Genomic DNA, 20,614 nt, shown 5'->3' on the forward strand with positions numbered 1-20,614 from the left:
GTAAAATTTGATTTATTGAAAATAATAATAATAATGTTGGTATTTGTTAAGCGCTTGCTATGTCCCAAGCACTGTTCTAAGCGCTGGGGTAGATACAGTGTAAGCAGTAGACAATGAAACTGTGTGATTTTTGCAGTATAAGAGGTACATTTTTAGTATTAGACTATCATGCCAATGCTAAGCATTTTGGAAAAATGGTTGATAATTGCTCCTAATGTCCAGGTAGTTAGAGTCTCCATTTCCTGGAGTCTGAAATTCATTTATGATTACAACAGAAAAAATTGAATCAGTAGTGAAATGTACTCTGTTTTCTTAGCAACTTACTTTTCAGGTGTGTGTACTGAAGGATATGGAGGAGCAGCAGTGGTGTTTTTTGTGCAGCGTTTTGGTCTTTTTTGTTTTGTCATTTTGAATTGAGGTATGCTGTCCAGTTGTCTCCAATTCTATCCAAATATTGAAATGATGTACAGTTAAAAATGGAAATTTTGGCATAATTCATAACACTTCAGTCATCCAGCTTTGGTTTTGCGTCTTTTTATTTTTCTTGTTTCGCATTTTTGTTTTGTTTGTTTTCAGCCATCATTTTGTCTTATCATCTTCAATTCTAGAGCAACCTGACAACAATAATGACACTACTGAATTGGGCATCCTTGTCATTCCTGAGATTAGTATCACAAATGTGGCCGGAGAGAGAACCGGGAATGGGGAGAAAAGCAGAGCACTATCAGAGAATGATGCTCAGCATATGCAGGGTGGACAGGAAACAGCTACAGACCCTAGAACTGAGAGCAAAGGCATGCCAGAGATCAGGAGGCAAAAATCTGTAAGAAAATTGATGGAGGATGGAATAAACTCACCTGGCAGAGTGCAGTTTTAGCAGAGCACTTTATAGCTGCACTCCAAGGTACCTGATGGTAGAAGGGTCACTGCTGCATGTTTGAAGAGAAATTGCACAATTGCAGTGTTTTTTTGCATGTCATCTAATAATATCAAAATGCATGGATTTACTCCCAGCACCTTCTCAATGAATTTTCATGCTACCTGGAATGGAGGGCAACAGGCCAGAGCAAATTTGGGAAGGAAAGCTTGTTTTCTGCCTTCCATTTTTGAGATGTTACAGATGACTATTTGTCTGTGGTGATAAGGAAGGCGTGTATTTCACCTTGTGATAAAAAATGATTTCAAAGCACTTTTCATTTTTTTCAGTGGGCATCTTTACTGAAGGGAAAAATACCATTTAAAAAAAAGAATATTTGAAATACCAAATGAATGGTAATGATCATTACAAAAACCCTAATCCAGAAGGGAACCTTGGTTTTGTGCAGTCCTTCAAAGATGAGCGCTGAGGAGATTGCTAAAGGCCCACGAATCAGGGTTGAATGTCTTTGGGCACTGATCACCAACCACTTGTTATTTATCAAGAGGGTTTTTTCTCCTAGGTTCTGTGGGGTATTTTTCTAATCTGCTAATCTTTTGCATGAACAAGAGGAGAGCTCTCTTTTTAAAACACCATGAAATGTGATTGTGGCATGCTTTTTTGTTCAATGCTGCCCTAATTGCTATCATTTAAATCACCTTGAATTATTTCCCTAATTTGGCATATTAAGTGATTGTTTTGATTCATCCCTTTGAAATTGCACTGTAGTAGGCCTTTTGCTTTCGTGGCTTTAGACTGGAAAGTATTTCACTCTAAATGGATTTTGTATGAATTATGGGATGTGAATAACTTCTAATGCTAATGGATTTTTGTTGTTCCTTTGTTTAGGTAATACAGATTTAACAGTTCAAGAAGAACTCATGGAAATCTCTGAAGTCGATGAAGGGTTTTATTCCAGGGCTGCATCCAGTAGCAGCCAGTCTGCCTTATCAAATAATAGCTACAGTACCACCGGCAAGGCAAATTTAGGAAAGACTCAACGAAGGTCTGGAGGAATCAAAGGGGGAAGCAAAGAGAAAGAAGTCCCTGGGGAATCCTGCAGAGAGCATTTTGCCCGAAAACAGACACAGAGAGCCGTGAGTGAGAACCTCGAGCTTCTGTCTCTGAAGAGGCTCACTCTCACCACTAGCCAATCCCTGCCTAAGCCTGGTAGCCACAGTCTGGCTAGGACAGCCTCTACCGTTTTTAGCAAATCTTTTGAGCAAGTCGGTGGCGTTACGGTTCCTCCTAATCTGGCAACTCCCGTGAGTGTGGATGCCAATAGGTTTTCTGCCAGTAGTCTGCAGGAGGAGAAACTGATGTACGTATCGGAAAGAACCGAACTTCCTGGCCCAAACAAGCACCCAACCGGTCAGCCGAGACCTCCAAGCATCAGCATCACTCTCTCAACAGATTGAATTTGGACCAGAAGCAATGGTTGGGGGTAATCCGTTGTTCCTGCCTGAAAATCAATCCCCATTTCACCCATCTCCGCTGTCAGCGGGAATTCACAATGTCTTTAAAGCCTGGAGGTCTGCCTGTTTTTGATGGAAACGCTGACTGGATTCCCTAAAGTTGAAATGTGTTTTTGCAGTTTTCCCAGACATGTTTTGAGACTTTTTTTCTTCTTTGCTTGTGTCCCCGGAGACAGGCACTTGTGGCACTTAGTTGTGGCAAAAATCACGTGAGGTTGTGTGACTTTCCATTTTGCTCTTTATAAGTGGTATATATGACCTTCAGAGTGAAGGGTTAAATTGGTCATGTTGACGAAGACTGAGGCAATTGTGAGACTTCAGGAATCTTTCTGTGCATTTAGCCAGCTTAGAGTTAGTTGTTTTTGTAGCAGGGCCTTAACCATAAAACAGTAGCAGCCCTGCCATTTTTGTTGGCAATAGGCTAAAGATCAGGGAGAAAGGAAGAACAGAAAGAATTTAGGAATTGTGGAATTTGGGCAGAGCCTTCTGAAGGAAGGTAGGAGTTGTTGTTGTAGAGAGCTGTGAAGTACCTCTCCCAGCCCCCACTGCCCAAACTTCTGTCTCCCGACTCCTTCATACCCTTTCCCTTCTCACCTCATTGTGGTCCCCTGGAGCAGCAGCCAGTCTGCAGTGGCGAGTGGGAGAAACTCCATAACTTGTCTCTCAGGGCAGGGCCTGGTTGGGTTACGGAAAATCTTGCTAATGCTCTGTTAAGCATCAGGTGAGAAGCAAACTCTGTGAAGCAGAAGCTGTTTAAGGTTTGAAGACAGGCTATTTAAGATTAGAACATTGATAATTGTACAGAGCATCCATAAAATGCCTCATTTCTCAGTATTAGGATAGTGTAAGATGCCAGGAGATAGGTGTTGTTTTACCTATTGCTATCATCTGTGAGCGAGATTTTTAATTCTGAGAACTTGTAGAGCCAGTAAGTATGTTGCCTTTCAGTGTTCGCTCTAGGTGGAGCACGTACAAATGCCTTCCGTTTCCTTTGAGACGGAGTGGGACACACGTTGATGAAATGCACGCTTCCAAACACCTCCTTTTGGAATTTCAGTTTGGATTCATTGAAAATGATGGGCATTCACCACCCTAGATGGCTGGATTATCAATATGAACCATGCGACACCCCAGCAAAGGAAAGCAAAGCAGGAGAGCTTTGGTGATTTTGATTCTTGAAAATATTCACTTCATGTTCAACTAAAAGAAGTTAGGTAAATGAAAGCTCTGTAATTCTGGAAAAGAAACAAAAGTTTGCCAAGGAAAATAAGGATGTCGAAGACCTACTGAAGAACAAAGAAAATGTGTCCGCATTTTAAATTGTTTTTACTGTTTTGTGTTGTTTAAAAAAAATTGAAATTAGAAATCTGAATGTCTAATATGTCCCACTCTGTTTCCTCATGTTTCATTTGTATTTTTGTAACTGAGTTGATTTAAGAAGCCTTATTGTTACATCTCCCACAGACACAATTATAAAATATTCAACTAATGAATATGTATACTTGGCAGCAGTTTCTCACTTAGCGCCTTAGCCTTTGATTTAAAAGAACGTTATGTGTGTTAGAGGTCCCCAGATCATGGCTAAACTCTTTCCCTCAGTGGGCTACCATTAGGCATCGGGCATGAGGAAGGAAAAATTAATGTTGCAGCAAAGAACATGAGTGGGCCTGAGAAGAAAGTAAATGGAGCTGTGTTTTTGGCTGTAAAGCCTCTCTGCTGTTCAGTGGCGAGAAAAGCCTATTTGTCCCTTACTCCCAAACCTCTTTCCTTTGGCACCCATGGAGAAGGGAAGTCGGGAAGAAGAGGCCTGCAGCTGCGTCCCTGGAGACAGGCCAGAGTCTTACAGTCCTGTTTACAAGTCATAAATGTAAGACTCATTGCTTAGGGCTGCCAAGATCTTTGTGGATTTTCACTGCAATTTTGGTACTTCAAAACTTGGTGGTTAGATGGTTTGCCAAGCACAGTAATACCTTTGGAAATTAGCCACCGTCCAGGAATGTGAGTAGCTCTGGGCTGGACCTCTTCACCCTGCTGCTGGCCGGCCTGGATTCCCTCCCTGTCTGACCCTTAGAGCAGCACAGGAGACAGGTAGGGAAGCGGAGGGTTGGAAAGGCTGTCGTCTTTGTCAGGCGGATGTGCTGACTTTAGGGTCTCCAAAGATGTTGGAAGGGGGACTTATAGTTCCAGGCTCCACAAATATGTTGTTGTGCTCTATTATACTTTCCCAAGAGCTTAGTACAGTGCTCTGCACATAGTAAGTGCCCAATAAAAATCGACGGATGGATTGATCGTGCAGCATGGCACAGTTACCATTCAAGCCAAAAAAAAAAATGTACAGACAGTTCCTTTCCAAAGAGAAACGGTCCCATCCATATGTGGCCATGCAAATTAATTTTAGGGCCCATGTAGGGCCCCCAACTAAGTGTTATTGTAAGTTCTGTTGACTTTCTTAAGGAAGGAAAACTAGCAACTCGTCTTCATTCACAGCTACCAGAATGTGAGTATCCTTTAGTAGTCGTTTTACCCTTTCAATCTGGATAAATTATTTTGTGGTATTTCCAAATGAGAATTCATTTATTAAGCATTGGTAGACAAGCCAGTGAACTCAACAAGGAGAGGAATCTCTTCTAGATTATGCAAATTAGAGATCAAGACCAGGATTCTAATTCTGGAAATCAAATAACATTGGTGGATAAATGAAGTATCTGCAGTGTCAGAGTGGGCAAGTGGCTCATCTATTCCTCAGGCTTACAAATCTATCACCTGCTCAGTGCTCTCCCTCTCGAGTTGAGAAATGAAGTATCCATTTGATAGTACTCCACAATCTTTTCATCATTCTCTACCCTCTTCATCTTGCTTCTTTATTTCTCTCTGTGGTGGAGCAGTCACTAGGCAAATGAGCATTGCAAACTCATAATTTTGATTTCATGCAAAGTATAAGAAATTATATACATTTTTTAATTAACAAAAAAAAAACCCTATTCTGTAAATGTATGCTGTAGAACAAAAGGCCTGTATTTGGATTGTAAAGTGTGTGTGTGTGTCTCATAATAAGGTTCTCCAAGTCTCCCTAGGGAGGTATACTCTTTGTTTTTAAGTAATTTGCCCATTAGCTTTCAGCCTTTTTAAACACTGACTCTCAAACTCTTCATATCCACTTTAAATGTATAATTTTAGACAGAAATTAAATATTGGAAAGTTTTTGAATAACTGTAAAATGCTGGGTGGCTTTAGCAGTAGTAACATTTATTGAACACCCTCTTGGTGGTGCACTGTACTAGGTACTTGGGAAATACAAAATAACAGTGTGACACCTTCACTGCCTGCAAAGAGCTGACACTGTAATGGAGGAGATGGACACAAAAATATTTGCGAGTACAAAATGTGATAGCTGTAGCATTAAAATACATCCTGGATTCCTCATTGGGTTTGTAAGTTGGGGAGGATTGAGATCCATGAGGTGGTTAGTTGCTGTTTTGGATCCCAAACGTAGCCATATGACCAATAAGTGCTCCTATCTAGTTGAGAAAGATTGGACGCGAAGTCCAAACTAGGATCCTGTGTTTGATATGTCAGGGCCTGAGAGAACATCTAGGCTTTCCCCCCTTTCAACCCTGAAGTTAATAGTTTGTCTACTCTTCCCCCAGCTACCATAGAACTGTAGGGAACCCCAACTGCAAAACAGCATTTTGGAAGCCCACAGGACTCCTTGGGAAAGGCAGAGGCAGAATGGATTGGGAGTGGAAACTTCCAGCGGCTCAGGCCGCTGTAAGTGGGGGTGGGGGTGTCAAGATTCCCCATTTTGAGGCATCTACTGGCCCAAAGCCCCACTCAGGGTTCCCAATATAAAACCCTATCCCTTTGTGAGCAGTTTGCTTTTGTGAAGTTGCTAAAGGTTATTTGTTCAGAAGCAGCATTATCTTCCCCACCCTTTTCAATTATGAAATAAGTGCTCTTCAGACATTACTCATTTAAAATTTTTAAAATTGATTGATTTTAATTAAATGGAAATGGATTTTTTTCAACAAAATAGAGATTTTTTTCCCAGTTTTAACAGGATTACTTATTCTTTGGATGAAAAACATTTTAATATTTAACGTGTTAAATTGATTAGTGGTTTGGAAAAGAAAATGGATCCCAAGAGATGTGATTTCTTTTTAAAAGCTTAAATAGGTACTATAAAAGTAGCTGAAGCTGACATCTAAAGTAAGACTCCACTTAAGTGAAATGTTTCATGAGAAACGTGAACATTTCAAATCAGTATTTTTCTCAATTGAAATAAAAATATAAGCAGGGAAATTCCTCAGAATTAGATAGTTAATAGAGGTTCATTTTACATTTGTTTTGAAGTAACTTTGGTCTAAGGAGAAAATCATCTGTTGACATTTCATAATTAAAGATAGAGAAAAAAAATATATTTTTTAAACCTGGGGAAGAAAATGGAGAGTATTGCTCTTTGATTAGTATGGAGCATTTTCAGGTCTGTCACAGTGAAATTACATTCAATATTGCTAATTGTTTCATATTGTATTTAGATATTTTTCAATTCCCAAAATAGATGCGTAATATATTTTGTTTTGTCTTATTGTAACCCATTGATAACATGTCAGTTTCTCAATTCCAAAAAGCTTACAGCAATGACAATGTGTAGGACTTTATATTCTTTGTGTTGTTTAATCCGTTTTAAATAGAGGCTCAGTAGAGTTTGCTTTAGGGATACCAACATCTTGTTTTTATGACGTTTTTATTGGTCAACTCAAAATCCTGATTTAAAATATCTCTGTTGCTTTTTCTTGTGTAACTGCGGTTGTGTTTGGTTCTTTATCCTTTTTTCCCATTATGCAGCGGTCCTAATTTTTACATGGTAAATAGTTTTGCTTTTAAATTCTCCACTCAGAGTTTACATTCCTGAAGTAGACACCACAAGTTGGGTTACTTTTATGAGCTACCTACATTTTTATGGCCATGGAAATTAACTGGAGATTAGTTTTTTGCAGTTTTGTACACTGTGTAAATGTTTTCGGTATTTACTACTTTATACGGTAGCCTTGCGTCTTGTTCTTAACAGATTTGTTGAAATAAAATTTGATGTAAATAAAATTGCTTGTTTCTCAGCTCACATTCTCATTATGATGTAGTATTAGCCTGAATCCATTAAAATGACTGAGTTTATAGAATAATGATGGAGGGGAGGGAAATTTTGAGTGGGGGTTGGCATGGTAGGAAGGAACGAGTCTTTCATACTAAATTGGAGGAGTTGAGTGGACGATGCCAAGCCAAAACAGGGTTGAACTTTAGAAGTTTATGTGCAACATAAGGATGTGATTTAGTGGGAGGAGATCGATTGAAATAATCTTGGAGCTGTTGAAGGTAGTTGAATGAGCAGGAGAGATGAGCCTGAGAATGAGAAATCATGGAACTGGAAGTTATTTTTTACAGTGTCAACTTAGAGGCGATAGATGATGGAGGCACACGATAATACTGTTCTTCAAGCAGAGACATGAATCAGGACACTATAGTTGAAATGCTAAGATTTCACATTAATAGACCTGTCTGCCACTATAACCATTTTGTTGACTTGCATATGTGTCTAGAGACAACAGTAACTAATATTTTTGTAAATCGTTGCAGAAGTATGTGGATGCTATGGCAAAATATAGCTTTTATATAGCTTTCATCTCGAAGTGTTTTACAGATGTTGAGTGAGAGTGAGTCCTCCTGGGGAGGTTCATTTATTGAAGGAAAACTGTAATGTGCTAAGTGGGTTCTATGCAAACTGAAATGAACAATCAATGCTTCTCCAGCACTGGGTAATTTAATCACAGAATTGCTGACAAAAGGTGAGGAGGGGATGGGAGGTAGAAGGAAAGTTGGATGTCTCATTAGGAAGATTCCATATCTGTTTTAAAGATTAAGGGAAGCAGTGTGACCTAGTGGACAGAGCATGGGAATGCGAGTCAGAGAACAGAGTTCTAATCCCAGCTCAGCCACTTTTTCAGCTGTGACCTTTGGTATTTGGGCAAGTCCCTTAACTTCTCTGTGCCTCAGTTATCTCTCTCTAAAATGAAGATTAAATCCTCCTCTCTCTGATTTAGACTGTGAGCCCCAAGTGGGATAGGGGCTGTGTCCAGCTTGATTATCTTGGATCTACCCCAATGCTTAGTACAGTGCCTGGAAGATAGTTAGCACTTAATAAGTATGGTAGTATATTTAAGAAAACCATTACTCAAAGGTTTTACTATCTACCCAAATTGATGCCAGAGGAATTAGCATCATAGTCATCGTCCTCCCTCTGCAAATTGCTATTCAGAACAGAAACCCTTCAAACCTAAATTTTTAAAAAAAATATTTATGAAGCATTTACTATGTGCCAGGCACTGTACTAAGCACTGAGGTAGAGACAAGATAGGTTGGACACAGTCCGTATCCCACATGCGGCTCACAGTCCTAATCCCCATTTTACAGATGAGATGACTGAGGCACAGAGAAGTGAAGTGTCCTGCCCAAGGTCACACAGACAAGTGACCGAGGTTTGATTGAAAGGGGGCAATGGAAGCACAAGATTTATTTTTACAATAAAATGCAATTCACAAATATATTTCCTAGGATCTAAGTGAGTCTGATTGCATTTGGATTTACTGATGTATATACATAACTGTCCTTCGTATTCAAAGATGTTCCTGATGGTGAAAGCAGATGGGGTTAAAAAGAGGGATTGTCTCTATCTGTTGCCGAATTGTACTTTCCAAGTGCTTAGTACAGTGCTCTGCACACAGTAAGCGCTCAATAAATAAGATTGAATTAATGAATGAATCCAGTGGTCAAGGAAGCATTCCACTTTATGCACCTGTAAAGATCATCCTTTACCACTGTAGATGTATTTGTCATTTGTGGCCACTTGTTCCTTGTGTTTTCCCAAGGCCCCTATTCAAAGAGAGTAACCGTTCTGATTGCTACAGGCCAGACCAAGGTAATCTCTTTAAGCAGCGTGGCGTAGTGGAAAGAACATGGACCCGTGAGTCAGAGGACCTGTGTTCTAATCCCTGCTCTGCCACTTTGCTGAGTTATCTTGGACAAGTCGCTTAACTTCTCCGTGCCTCAGTTCCCTGATGTGCAAAATGGACTCAGTGCCTGTTCTCCCTCCTACTTAGAGTGTGAGTCCCATGTGGGACCTGATTATCTTGTAGCTACCCCAGTGCTTATTTCAGTACTTGATATATAAGCGCTTAACAAATACCACAATTATTATTATATCCCTCAACAGCGCATTGCTTCACTACAGTGTCCGAGACTGTACTTCATGATGATTTAAAAATACTTTTCCCTGGCCTTCTACTTGCGTAGGGTTCTCAATTCAGTTCTCCATTCATCAGCTGCTTAGATATCCTTCCGTCATTCATTCTCCTTATATCAACTTCCTGGGGCTTTGTGATGGACATGTCCCAGTACTGGTGAGTTGACTGTGTTCCAGGATTTCATTTCTGGTGATCTTGTCATGCCATCTGATGATGAATACTGTTTAAAGGTGATGCCGATGAAGTAGTGCTATAGACTGGGCAAGACAGAATGCAGATTGAAAGGTATCTATTGGGCCAATACTTCAAATTTATAAAATCACTAGTCCTTTCTAGTTGAAAGCAGAAGACATACTTAAGTTTAGAAATGGGGGACGAAAATTTGGGAAAAGGAAATTTTCAGGAAACATGGAACATTAGTCCTGAATTCCTTCTTCCCCTGCCTCACAGCACTTATGTACATATCTGTGATTTATTTATTTATTTATACTTAATGTCTGTCTTCCTCTCTCCCCTCCCCCCGCAGACTGTAAGCTCTTTGTGGGCAGGGAATATGTCTGTTTATTTTCATATTGTGCTCTCCCAAGCACTTAGTACAGTACTCTCCACCCAACAGTGAGACCTCAGTAAATATGATTGAATGATACATACTATATGTCAACCAAGAAGGAATCGAGATACCATCCTTATCTGAACATCTCCAGAACCTTTAGTGATTTTTTCCTAGCCATGGATCTTCCCTACGTGAGAGACTCTGAAGAACCAAACTTTTTTAAGTCGAAGAGCAACTGGCAGAAGATGAAAACCTGATTCTTTTTAGGTAAGTATGTGAGGACTGTGAACTCATTGCTTAAATAATGAAATCCACATAACACTTGGGCTTTTTTTGACCTCACATTCAAGATCTTTGCCCATCCCTCACTGGCTCGCACTGATGTTTTTCACTTACAGCTCTTACTCTCTTCACTTGGGCAAATGCATCCTTGGTCTTATTACCTTTCCACTTCTTCCTCATCACTTTCTTCTTGAAATCTTTTGTAGTGCATTTCTGTCTGGAGCCATCTTTGTATCTCTGCCTCTTCTTTAACTAATACCCTCTTCCACTGCTTTCACTGCTTCCAATTTCCTTCTAAAATTTCTCCTTTCATGCAGTCATTCCTTAATTTCTTACTATACCCTGTTAGTTGACTTGGGTGAAGCAGGATATGCCCAAGAGTCAAAAGAAAGAAATATAACACCTTAACCTCAAAAAGCAAACAGGAACAACTTTTCCCATTAATCAATCCTTTGCTTTCTTATGCTTGTTGAATTTTAATTTATATCAGGAGATCTGCATTTCTTTGCTTTATATGGTTGTTGCTCAGAATCTAATTATAAGTAGAGGCATGCTATTTGAAAAGTAGGGAATGTCCTTTATCTTATAGTATTTTGTTAAATAAATAGCTGCCCCTGCCTTGAATGAAGTGTATTGTGGAAGTCTATTTTAATTGCAGTGCTGTCCTCCCTGAGGTTTGAGAAAATTATCAGTACATTTGAAATTGAGGATAGTTCAGTGTGCTTTTCAGAGGAAGGAAGCAGATCAAAAACCAGTTTTCTGTGAAAATTCCTGGTGCTTCTTCTATTCTAAGCACAATTTCCAACTGTTAAAGCTATTGGGTGTGTCTGAATCATTGAGCTTACATTATGAAATAGCCTCCTGCTGGCTTGAAGATAGCAGCAGTTGTCAATGATCCTCTTGAAAGGCTAGCATTCTTGCTGAGATCAAACCGATCTAATTATCTTGCAAAATGGCCTTTTAAGAACAGATAACTATTTATACTCTATTAAAGATACCCAGGAAAGAAATTTCAAAACCTGATCTCAAGAGAGGCGACACGTACCTTTTAGTATAGAATCTATTTTGCTTGTGAACTCTTCTGGTAAGACAGAAGAAGAATGTGTGGTTTTTGCAGGATTAATTAATGTTTTCTTCATACTTACGTGAGATAAGGGATCGCTGTTTACTGGCTGGCTTGAAAATATAAATTTAATCCACTTTTTCTTTGCCATTAAAGGCAGCAAATGACAATAAAGCAAAAGCTATTGGAAAGAAGGATTGTTGTAATGATGATTTTGAAAAAAATCCAAGTTATTGGGATCAGTGGATCAGTCACTAATCCTGGATGCTACCAAAGGACTTCGGGGTACCTGTAAGAACCAGGAGCCAAGCTAGAGAGGGACTACCTGTCTGTCAAGGAGTTGCTTTTGTATCCTTGTGTTTTATACTGCTTTTGGGCTTTATTGTTTTATTTTTCCTTATGTGTATATTGCCAACTCACCCCTCTTTATTCTTAGATTGTGAGACCTTTTGGAACCAGAGACTATGTTTAATTTTAGCCAGTATATTTTTCTCATTTCTTAGTGGAGTATTTTGCACACAGTAACTTGGCAAAAATTATTGCAGCTGGCCAGAGTCCCTTGATATTTCTGCTGCTGTTCCGTGGGGTTCTGTAATAGAACCTGTCACTATCACTTTAAACATATCCCTGAGGAAAAAGAATTCTTGTGGGGATTTCCTACAAAACTGTCCCCTTTTTCTGTCTCAATATTATTGTCCTCAGAATTTGAGCATCTGCCATGTGCAGGGATATTTCTTTCTCTCTCCCCATTTAAAGTGTAAGCTCTTTGTGGACAGGAAATCTGTTTTGTGCTTCTCTTATGTCTCCCAACTGCAGTGGAATGCATACAGTAGGCATTCAGTAAATACCATTATTACTGCAGATGCTACTTCTAGGTTCTTGGCAGTAGAAGGCATGCTCCTCTGATTGCCCTTTGGAGTTTACAATCTACCTGGGGGAGGCAGGTAGACACCCAGTACTAGCATCACCAGCTGAAAGTGGTCCTCACTGAAGGTAGCAGTTTCAAAACAACAACAATAAAACACTTCTTCCTGGAGAGGGTAGTAAACGTGGAATTTGTTCCCACAGGGAGTCGACAACTGAAAATATCAGGTTTGAGAGAAGTTTTGATAGATTTATGGATGGGTGGGGGTGTCTGTAATGGCTACTAGAGGAAAGTATGTGGTGAAGAGGAAAGTTTGGGGTGTTGTCTGTCCATAATCATGAAGCTGGATTTCCAGGAGGGCAGCCATCACACAGTTCTTCCCAAGTGTCCCGGTGCTGCTCTTCTAGCAGAATCATGCTCAGGACAGTCTGTTTGAATCAGAAATGGCAATACTCATGGTCTTCTGTTCTTAGACTGAGACACCAAGACCCCAACCAAGCGTTGCAAGGAAATCATAAAGAACCCAAAAAACAGTGAGGCATAAACAGAAAGAATAAAAAATTGCATTAGAGAAAGACCAAAACAGAAAAAGAAAAAGGGGGCTTGAGAGAAGGTGGATGTGAGAGCACCTGGCTAGTGAACTCTTCTGGTAAGGCAGAAGGATGTGTGCAGAGAAGGTGAGCTGAGAAGAGGGAAGGAGGAGGTTGAGGAAAAGAAAATGGGTTAACAGCCATTAACCTCATTTGGAAATCTATAACTCCTCAAGGGATCTAGTAGTAAGGATCCTCTTCATTTTCCCTCTTCCTTGTTCATCCTGGCTCTTCTCTCCTTCCCATCCTCTACAGTTAGGGCTGAGAGCATGTTGGAGGGAAGCATTTCCCATATGAAAGCCATCCAGTTCCAAATGCATCATTAGGATAAGTGCTTGTTAACCAATCCATCGATCGAATGTATCATGTTTGTGCAGAGCACTGTTCTTAGTGCTTGGGAGAGTACAGCTGAAATTATCAGACAAGATTCCTATCCTCAAAGATCTTGCTAACCTAAGTAAATTACAGTTAGGAGGCAGTAAGATATGTAACTAAGTGCCAGAGGAGGCTAAATGTACCAGTGGGCAATAACTCCCAGCAGTTTCACCAGTAATACCAAACCCAAAGTGATCTAATTCCTGTAATTGTCACAAAATGTCTTTGCTGAGAACAGAAGATGTAAATTCTGGCTTTTCTCATAACATTATCCCAGGATGGTAAATAAACTAGCCTAGTCATTTATTAGAGTATAGAAATGAATATTATTTACTGCTGATTTTTAACAAAAATCCAAATCTTAAGATGTGGCAGTCTAGAAATAAGTCTCCTTTTTAGTCACCACACTATATTGGCTGAGAAGAGAAAACTACATTTATTGGAATTTGAGTGGTGGGGGCAATTAAAAGTGAGATTATTTTTGAAAGAGCAAACTTTGGAACTGTAAGAAGAAAGATTTTTAAATGTTCCCAAAAGCCAATTTTTTTTTGCAAGTGAAATCAGACTAGTGGATAAGCCCATTAGGATTATGTCTAGATGAATGTAAATATATTAGAGTCTTTCAGTTTATTTACAGTTCAGAAACGTAGGCCAAAGTGATCAATAAAATGTCCTTGAAACCACCCACTCTTGTAGGCAGAAAATTTGGCAATGCCTTTGTTGAAGCAGCAATACAAGGCTCCTCCACCACTTAGTCACTCTTGGCCTGTTGCAGCTCAAGGCTGTTTCTATGGCAAAGTCTTACTTCCTACTCTTGGCACTGAAAAAGGTGATAATTATTATATGAAATATGTGCAGGTAAGAATGTGTTTGATATACGTATGTTCAGAGTAAGGTATAATTTTATTTCAACCTTATAAGGAAATATTTTCTCTCCTCTCCTGCTTTTTCAAAGACTGCCCCATTAAGTGAAGTTACGGTTCACAGTATTCCTAATTTTTGTGATTTATTTTTTTCATTTTCTACCTAAGTAATAATGAATGGTTGTGGAGTAGATAATGTAACCATGAAGGGAAGTGGGTATATATTTAAATTTTATACTGTGGAAAAATTAAGATCCTTTAAAATTAAAACTGAGATCCTTTAAAATTAAAAGATAGCAAACATGGAATTAAATTGAGGGGAGGAATGAGAAAGAGAACACACACCCATAATTTTGCCAGATCCCGTGTAACTGCCCTTCTATACATGTAACTGGCCTATTAGAAAGAACCCAGGCCTGGGGAGTCAGACAACTTGGGTTCCAATTCCAGTTCTTGCCTGCTTTGTGATCTTGATCATGTCACTTCCCTTCCCTGTGCCTCGGTTTTATCATCTATCAAATGGGGATTTAGCACACATTCTCCCTCTTCTCTAGGTTGGGAGCCCCATGTGGGCTAGGAACTAGGGCTGATCTGATTAACTTGTAACTACCCCTGTGTTTAATACAGTGCTTGGCACATAGTAAGCACTTAACAAATACTACTATTATTATTAGTCTATTGTGAAAAAAATAATTTTCTACTTATTTTCTTTGAATACACTGTAGGTTTTCCAAAAATTAACTGCCTTTTGCTGGCTATAAAGGAGAGGAAAATGTTATGAAGTTTTTGGTTTTCTAGGGTTGTGAACTCCCTCCTCACCTCCGCCAAACTGATTCTCTTCCCCTCTTCAAAACCCTACTTAAAACTCACCTCCTCCAAGAGGCCTTCCCAGACTGAGCTCCTCTTCTCCCTCTACTCCCTCTACCACCCCCCCTTCACCTCTCCGCAGCTTAACCCTCTTTTCCCCCCATTTCCCTCTGCTCCTCCTCCTCTCCCTTCCCATCCCCTCAGCACTGTACTCGTCTGCTCAACTGTATATATTTATTACCCTATTTATTTTGTTAATGAAATGTACATCGCCTTGATTCTATTTAGTTGCCATTGTTTTTACAAGATGTTCTTCCCCTTGACTCTATTTATTGCCATTGTTCTTGTCCGTCTATCTCCCCCAGTTAGACTGTAAGCCCGTCAAACGGCAGGGACTGTCTCTATCTGTTGCTGACTTGTTCATTCCAAGCGCTTAATACAGTGCTCTTCACATAGTAAGCACTCAATAAATACTATTGAATGAATGAATGAAAAGTCCTAAAGTAGGACTTCCAAAACCACTGAGTTCTCTTGGATTAACTGAAAAATAGCCACCTCCATGATCCCATAATTCAGCTGAAGGCCATTGAGAAACCTCGGGTGGGCGTAGGGGACAGATGGGATCTGTCATCCCTCGACAAATGCAGGAAGCTACAGTCTGCCACAGCATCCTCCCCTCCAGGGAGCTGGCTGTCCATGGGAAGACCACAGAACAAACATGTTCCTGCCTGCAGATTATTTAATTTACTCCACACCCTATCTTTGCAAGACAAGGGCTGGGGAAGGGGACAAGATGTAGTTGCTACCCTCCTTTCATCATAGATGGTTCATTCATTCATTCAATCTCATTTATTGAGTACTTTCTGTGTGCAGAGCACTGTACTAAGCACTTGGGAAAGTGCAATTCAACAATAAACAGACAATTTCCCTACTCACAGCGAGCTTATGGTCTAGAGGTTTGAGGCATTAAGAGGCCAAATATTTGCTTTGGTAACTGAAACAGGAAAGCAAAACAAAAAATGAAAATATCATCTCCATACTCCTTGTCTAGAATCAGGTACTATAGAATCAATCATATTTATTGAGTGCTACTGTATGTAGAGAACGGTGCTAAACTCTTGGGAGAGTTGGTAGACATGTTTCCTGCCTACAGCAAATTTACAGTCTAAAGCCCACTGCCTGCCCTCCTTTTTTGCCCTAAGGAGTTTTTACAATGGAGAAAGTGATCTTCGCTCAGCACACCCAACCTCTTTTAGTTACCATTTACCCTCACAACTGCCTTGGTTTTTGAGTATTCCTAAAAATAGGAAATCCCTCAGGATCACACCTGGAGAGTTTGCAGTTTTCTACCAGTCTCGACTACGGGAGGGAGAGTCAAGCAGAGGCCTACCCATTCATTCCTAGGTTGGGCAGTGGCTGGCGAGGGAAAGGCAATCTGCTATAAGTCAAAACTCACCTGCAGTTGGGAGCATTGACATGGGGGAGAGTTAAGGGCAGAGACTCAAGTTTACTGCAGAGAAGAAGGCAGCGGTAAACCACTTCTGTATTTTTACCAAGAAACCTCTGTGGAGTTGCCGTTGCAGGCGGAAAGTGGGGCGTGTTGGAGAGAGGTGTCTGTGGAGTCGCTGTGGGTTGGAGACTACTCGACAAGAAATAGGAAAACTGACATAACAGGAAATGAGTGTCATTGTGGTACCAGCAATAAAATTCAGGTCTCTTCTAGACCTTCAAATTGCACCTCTGACTGTGCTTTACAATCTCTGACTATAATCATAAATGGATGTAGTTAACCCCCTAAAAAGTTGTTTACTCAGTTTTTTGTAATGATATTTGCTAAGTGCTTACTGTGTGCTCTAAGGGCTGGGGTAGATACAAGGAAATCAGGTTGGATACACTCCCTGTCCCATATGGACTGTCATAATCCCCATTTTACAGATGAGGTAACTGAGACACAGAGAAGTGAAGTGACTTGCCCAAGTCACACAGCAGACAAGTGGCAGAGCCGAGACTAGAACCGAGGTCCTTCTGACTCCCAGGCCCCAAGTCCCATTCCCGTCCAAGTGTCAGTCCCTAAAGGGTGGCAATCTACTTCAGAGGTGGACGAAGTGATCGAAAGAATTTTCACATATTTCCCTGGAGAATGAAAAATGGTGCCAGTATACAATTTGAAAATAGCTTTTATGTTTTTGTTAGGGGCCAGCAGGGGAACTTGCCTGAATAAAGACCCAAATGATGTGGATTCCGTGTCTTGCTGCAGCTTGCAAACCATACAAAAATGTGATCTTGCCTGTCAGAAGACTTCTCTTTAAAACAGATGATCAAGTACCCAGCTGCCTGCAAGAACAGAAACGGTTTGAAGAACTTGGAATCATTTAGGATATTTGAAACCCTACTGATTTCAAACGTGGTTACCACAATAGGGTGACCGAAGCAACCAACGGAATAAATTGTGCCTCTCAAAGCATCCCTGCAATACTGGTGTCTGAAACTTGCCCTTCAAGCCCATTTTAAGGTGTTCCTGTTTTCAAGTTAGACAGTGATGAAACACAGAGAATCACACAAAGGGGACTACCTGGGGTTGAATTTATGATTTTTGAATGATGAAGTCAGATTGACTTGGAAAAGGAAAATCTGGCTTTCAAATCTTTTCATAGCTCAGAACTCTTACCTTTTTTACACAGTGGGGTATAAAATGTAGATTACTTGTGACAGAAATACTCATGAAAGCCTATTGAAGTCATACAGAGATTGGGAGGAAAATTCAAAGAAATTTGCAGGCAGGAACAAAGGCACGGGGAAAGCTTTGAACCTCAGAGTGGTCTTACATGGAAAGAAACATTTCTGCAAGTCAGGGGCTCACGTCATCTGAACAAACAAAAGTAATGCCTCTAAGGAGGTGAGCTAGTGGCTGTGAACACACGATAGATCTTTTCCAGCAGTCATTATACAGTTCTTAAAAATTTAAGTCATTTTTCTGGTAATTTCACGTGTGTATTCTGTAAAGAAGCACTCTTAAACACCGTGGCCTAGTGAATAGAGTTTAGGCCTGGGAGAAAGAAGGACCTGGGTTCTAATCCCAGCTCTGCCACTTCTTTGTGCCTCAGTTACCTCATCTGTAAAATGGGGATTAAGACTGTGAGCCCCATGTGGGACATGGACTGTGTCCAACCTGATTAGCTTCTATCACAGCACTTAGAACAGGGCCTGGGATGTAGTAAGCGCTTAACAAAAAGAAACCAAAAGACAAAAACATTTCACTGGCCTTGAAGCAATGGAGGCTGAAAATGAGAGCAACAAAAACTGCTTATTCATTCTACTTATTCAATTTTATACTCTTCCTGAAGTATTGTTGAAATGTCAGTGGGGCAAATTTAGTTTGAAAGACTTTTTTCATAATTTTTACCTCACCTGTCAACAAAAAAAGCATAACATGGCAGTGAAAACCTTCCCACAGCTACAAGATTTAATTAAAGATCAAATGAACGGTGGAGCTAATGATTTGCTATAGAGCTACAGAGTGGTAAGAGCATCTGTTTATGATTTTACAGTAGCGCTAATAAATTCCTTCCCATCTTGTGTTCTTTGGCACATACTTAAATATAACTCTGTTTTCATTTAGTGAAAACTATATTTGGGTCCCCACAGAAGAGGATCCACCACCCATTTTCTCAAATTCTAACCGTGTGACACATTTCCTCCTTGTTTTGATTGCCAAAAGTTTCAAGTTGGAAAGATAATTCTTTGAGTAATATTACAAGTGCATTGTGTACAGAGGATTGTACTAGCCACTTGGGCGAATGTAATAAAAATAATAGAAACAACTCACACCCTCAAGTTTACAGTTTACTGAGGGATACTGATAGACAATCATTTTATACATGCAGTAGGAACAGCAGGAAAAATATAGCTGCAACTGGTAATACCAAGAGTATGGGAAAATTAATATTTGAATCAGTCTCTTGGTATTTATTGAGCTCTTACTATGTACAGTGGACTTTACTAAGCACTTGGGAGAGCACAACAATTAGCAGACACACACCTATAATGAGCTTATAGTCAAGATGAGGAATGGAGTACAAAAATTGATTAACATAGAAACTAAACATGACTTGGAATGACCCACCCAGGGTTTTCAGGAGGGATTTAATAGCTGTGGTCTGGTGGATTGAAGGGACTGATGATTGATATGTGGGGAAGGTCACAGGTAGGAGAATTGAGAGCCAGGAACAGTAAGAAGGTTATCTTGGGAGAAGAAAATATACAAGCTTGAAAGGAGCAGATATGTAAGAATGTTAGAGTGGCGGAGGGCTTGGCAACCAATGGTGAGGAATGTCGACGTTGAGGCAATGGGCTATCGTCGGAGGTTTGTGAGGAGCAGGATGATGTGTTCTTGATATTGTTGAGGGGATTGGCAAGTCTTCCTTGTCTCTGAATGCAGAAATTGCTTCGTTTAGGAAAGAGGAAAACAGAGACGAGAATGCAAAGTTGAACTTGGATGAGTCGTCTTCATCAGAATAAAAAACATTTGTGTGGAAATAGACCAGTCCAAACAGACTAGTTCATTTTGTCTACAGCTGTGAGGTTAAGGAGGGATGCACTCAGGAAAACCTATCAGCTGCCATGACAATCTTATTCATTGAGCATTTACTGTGTACAGAGCACTGGTTCAAGTATGTATGGGAGAGTACAATAAGAGTTGGTAGATACATTCCTTGCCCACAACAAGTTTACAGTCTAGAGGACCTATCTAAGCACATATTTGCCACATTTGCAGAGGGTGAGTATATGTCTAGAAAAGCATTTTGCTGATCAGGGAAAGCCAAACATTAGTGAGGACTGCACCAAGAAGACAAGGTTTCTATTTTTGGAGCCCCACAGCACTAATAATAATAATGATGGTATTTTGTTAAGCACTTACTATTTGCCAAGCACTGTTCTAAGCACTGGGGTAGATACAACCTAATCATGTTGGTTACAGTCCCTGTCCCACATGGGGCTCATACTCTTAATCTCCCTTTTATAGATGAGGTCACTGAGACATAAAGTTAAGTGATTTGCCCAGGTCACCCAGCAGACAAGTGGCGGAGCCAGAATTAGAACCCAGGTCCTTCTGACTCCCAGGCTTGTGCTCTATCTACTAGGCCATGCTGCTTCTCTGACTAGCACCCTCTCTTTGGAGCCTCAAGGAACCTCATGACTTAAACCCATCTGCTCATCGACCAGAGTTTCAGACATTGCTCCTGTTGCTCTGGGGTAAATGGTGGAGCTGGGTCCTGAACCCAGATCCTCTGACTCTTAGGTCCATGCTCTTTCCAATAGGCCATGCAGTTCAGAAAGAAAATATAACTTAAAAAAAACACAAGTAAAGAAATGATTATTTCGGATCTAAACTGGCGAACTGAAGGCTTGAGAATCTTTGGCACAATATTCTAATGCATAGTGTGTAGACAAATGGAAGGAGCATGGGCCTGGGATTCAGAGGCCCTGGGTTCTAATTCCAGCTCCACCAATTGTCTGAGGTATGACCTTG

At 40.3% G+C, this 20,614-nt stretch overlaps 2 protein-coding genes across 2 annotated transcripts in view; both read left to right on the forward strand.

Moving 5' to 3' along the window:
* The window catches only part of FAM126A (family with sequence similarity 126 member A), a 66,789-nt gene extending 59,268 nt beyond the window's left edge, over positions 1–7,521 (forward strand). Inside the window, 1 exon segment of the mRNA XM_029070454.2 lies at positions 1,766–7,521. Coding sequence (XP_028926287.1) covers positions 1,766–2,334 — 569 coding nt within the window. The 3' untranslated portion in view covers positions 2,335–7,521.
* A 6,604-nt stretch (positions 7,522–14,125) lies between these two features.
* LOC100083237 (solute carrier family 40 member 1-like) overlaps positions 14,126–20,614 on the forward strand; it is a 30,172-nt gene continuing 23,683 nt past the window's right edge. Inside the window, exon 1 of the mRNA XM_029071408.1 lies at positions 14,126–14,272. Within this exon, the coding sequence (XP_028927241.1) occupies positions 14,126–14,272 (147 nt within the window). The remainder of the gene's footprint in view (positions 14,273–20,614) is intronic.

The sequence above is a fragment of the Ornithorhynchus anatinus genome, chromosome 8 (genome assembly GCF_004115215.2).
Source record: "Ornithorhynchus anatinus isolate Pmale09 chromosome 8, mOrnAna1.pri.v4, whole genome shotgun sequence".
Classification (NCBI taxonomy): domain Eukaryota; kingdom Metazoa; phylum Chordata; class Mammalia; order Monotremata; family Ornithorhynchidae; genus Ornithorhynchus; species Ornithorhynchus anatinus.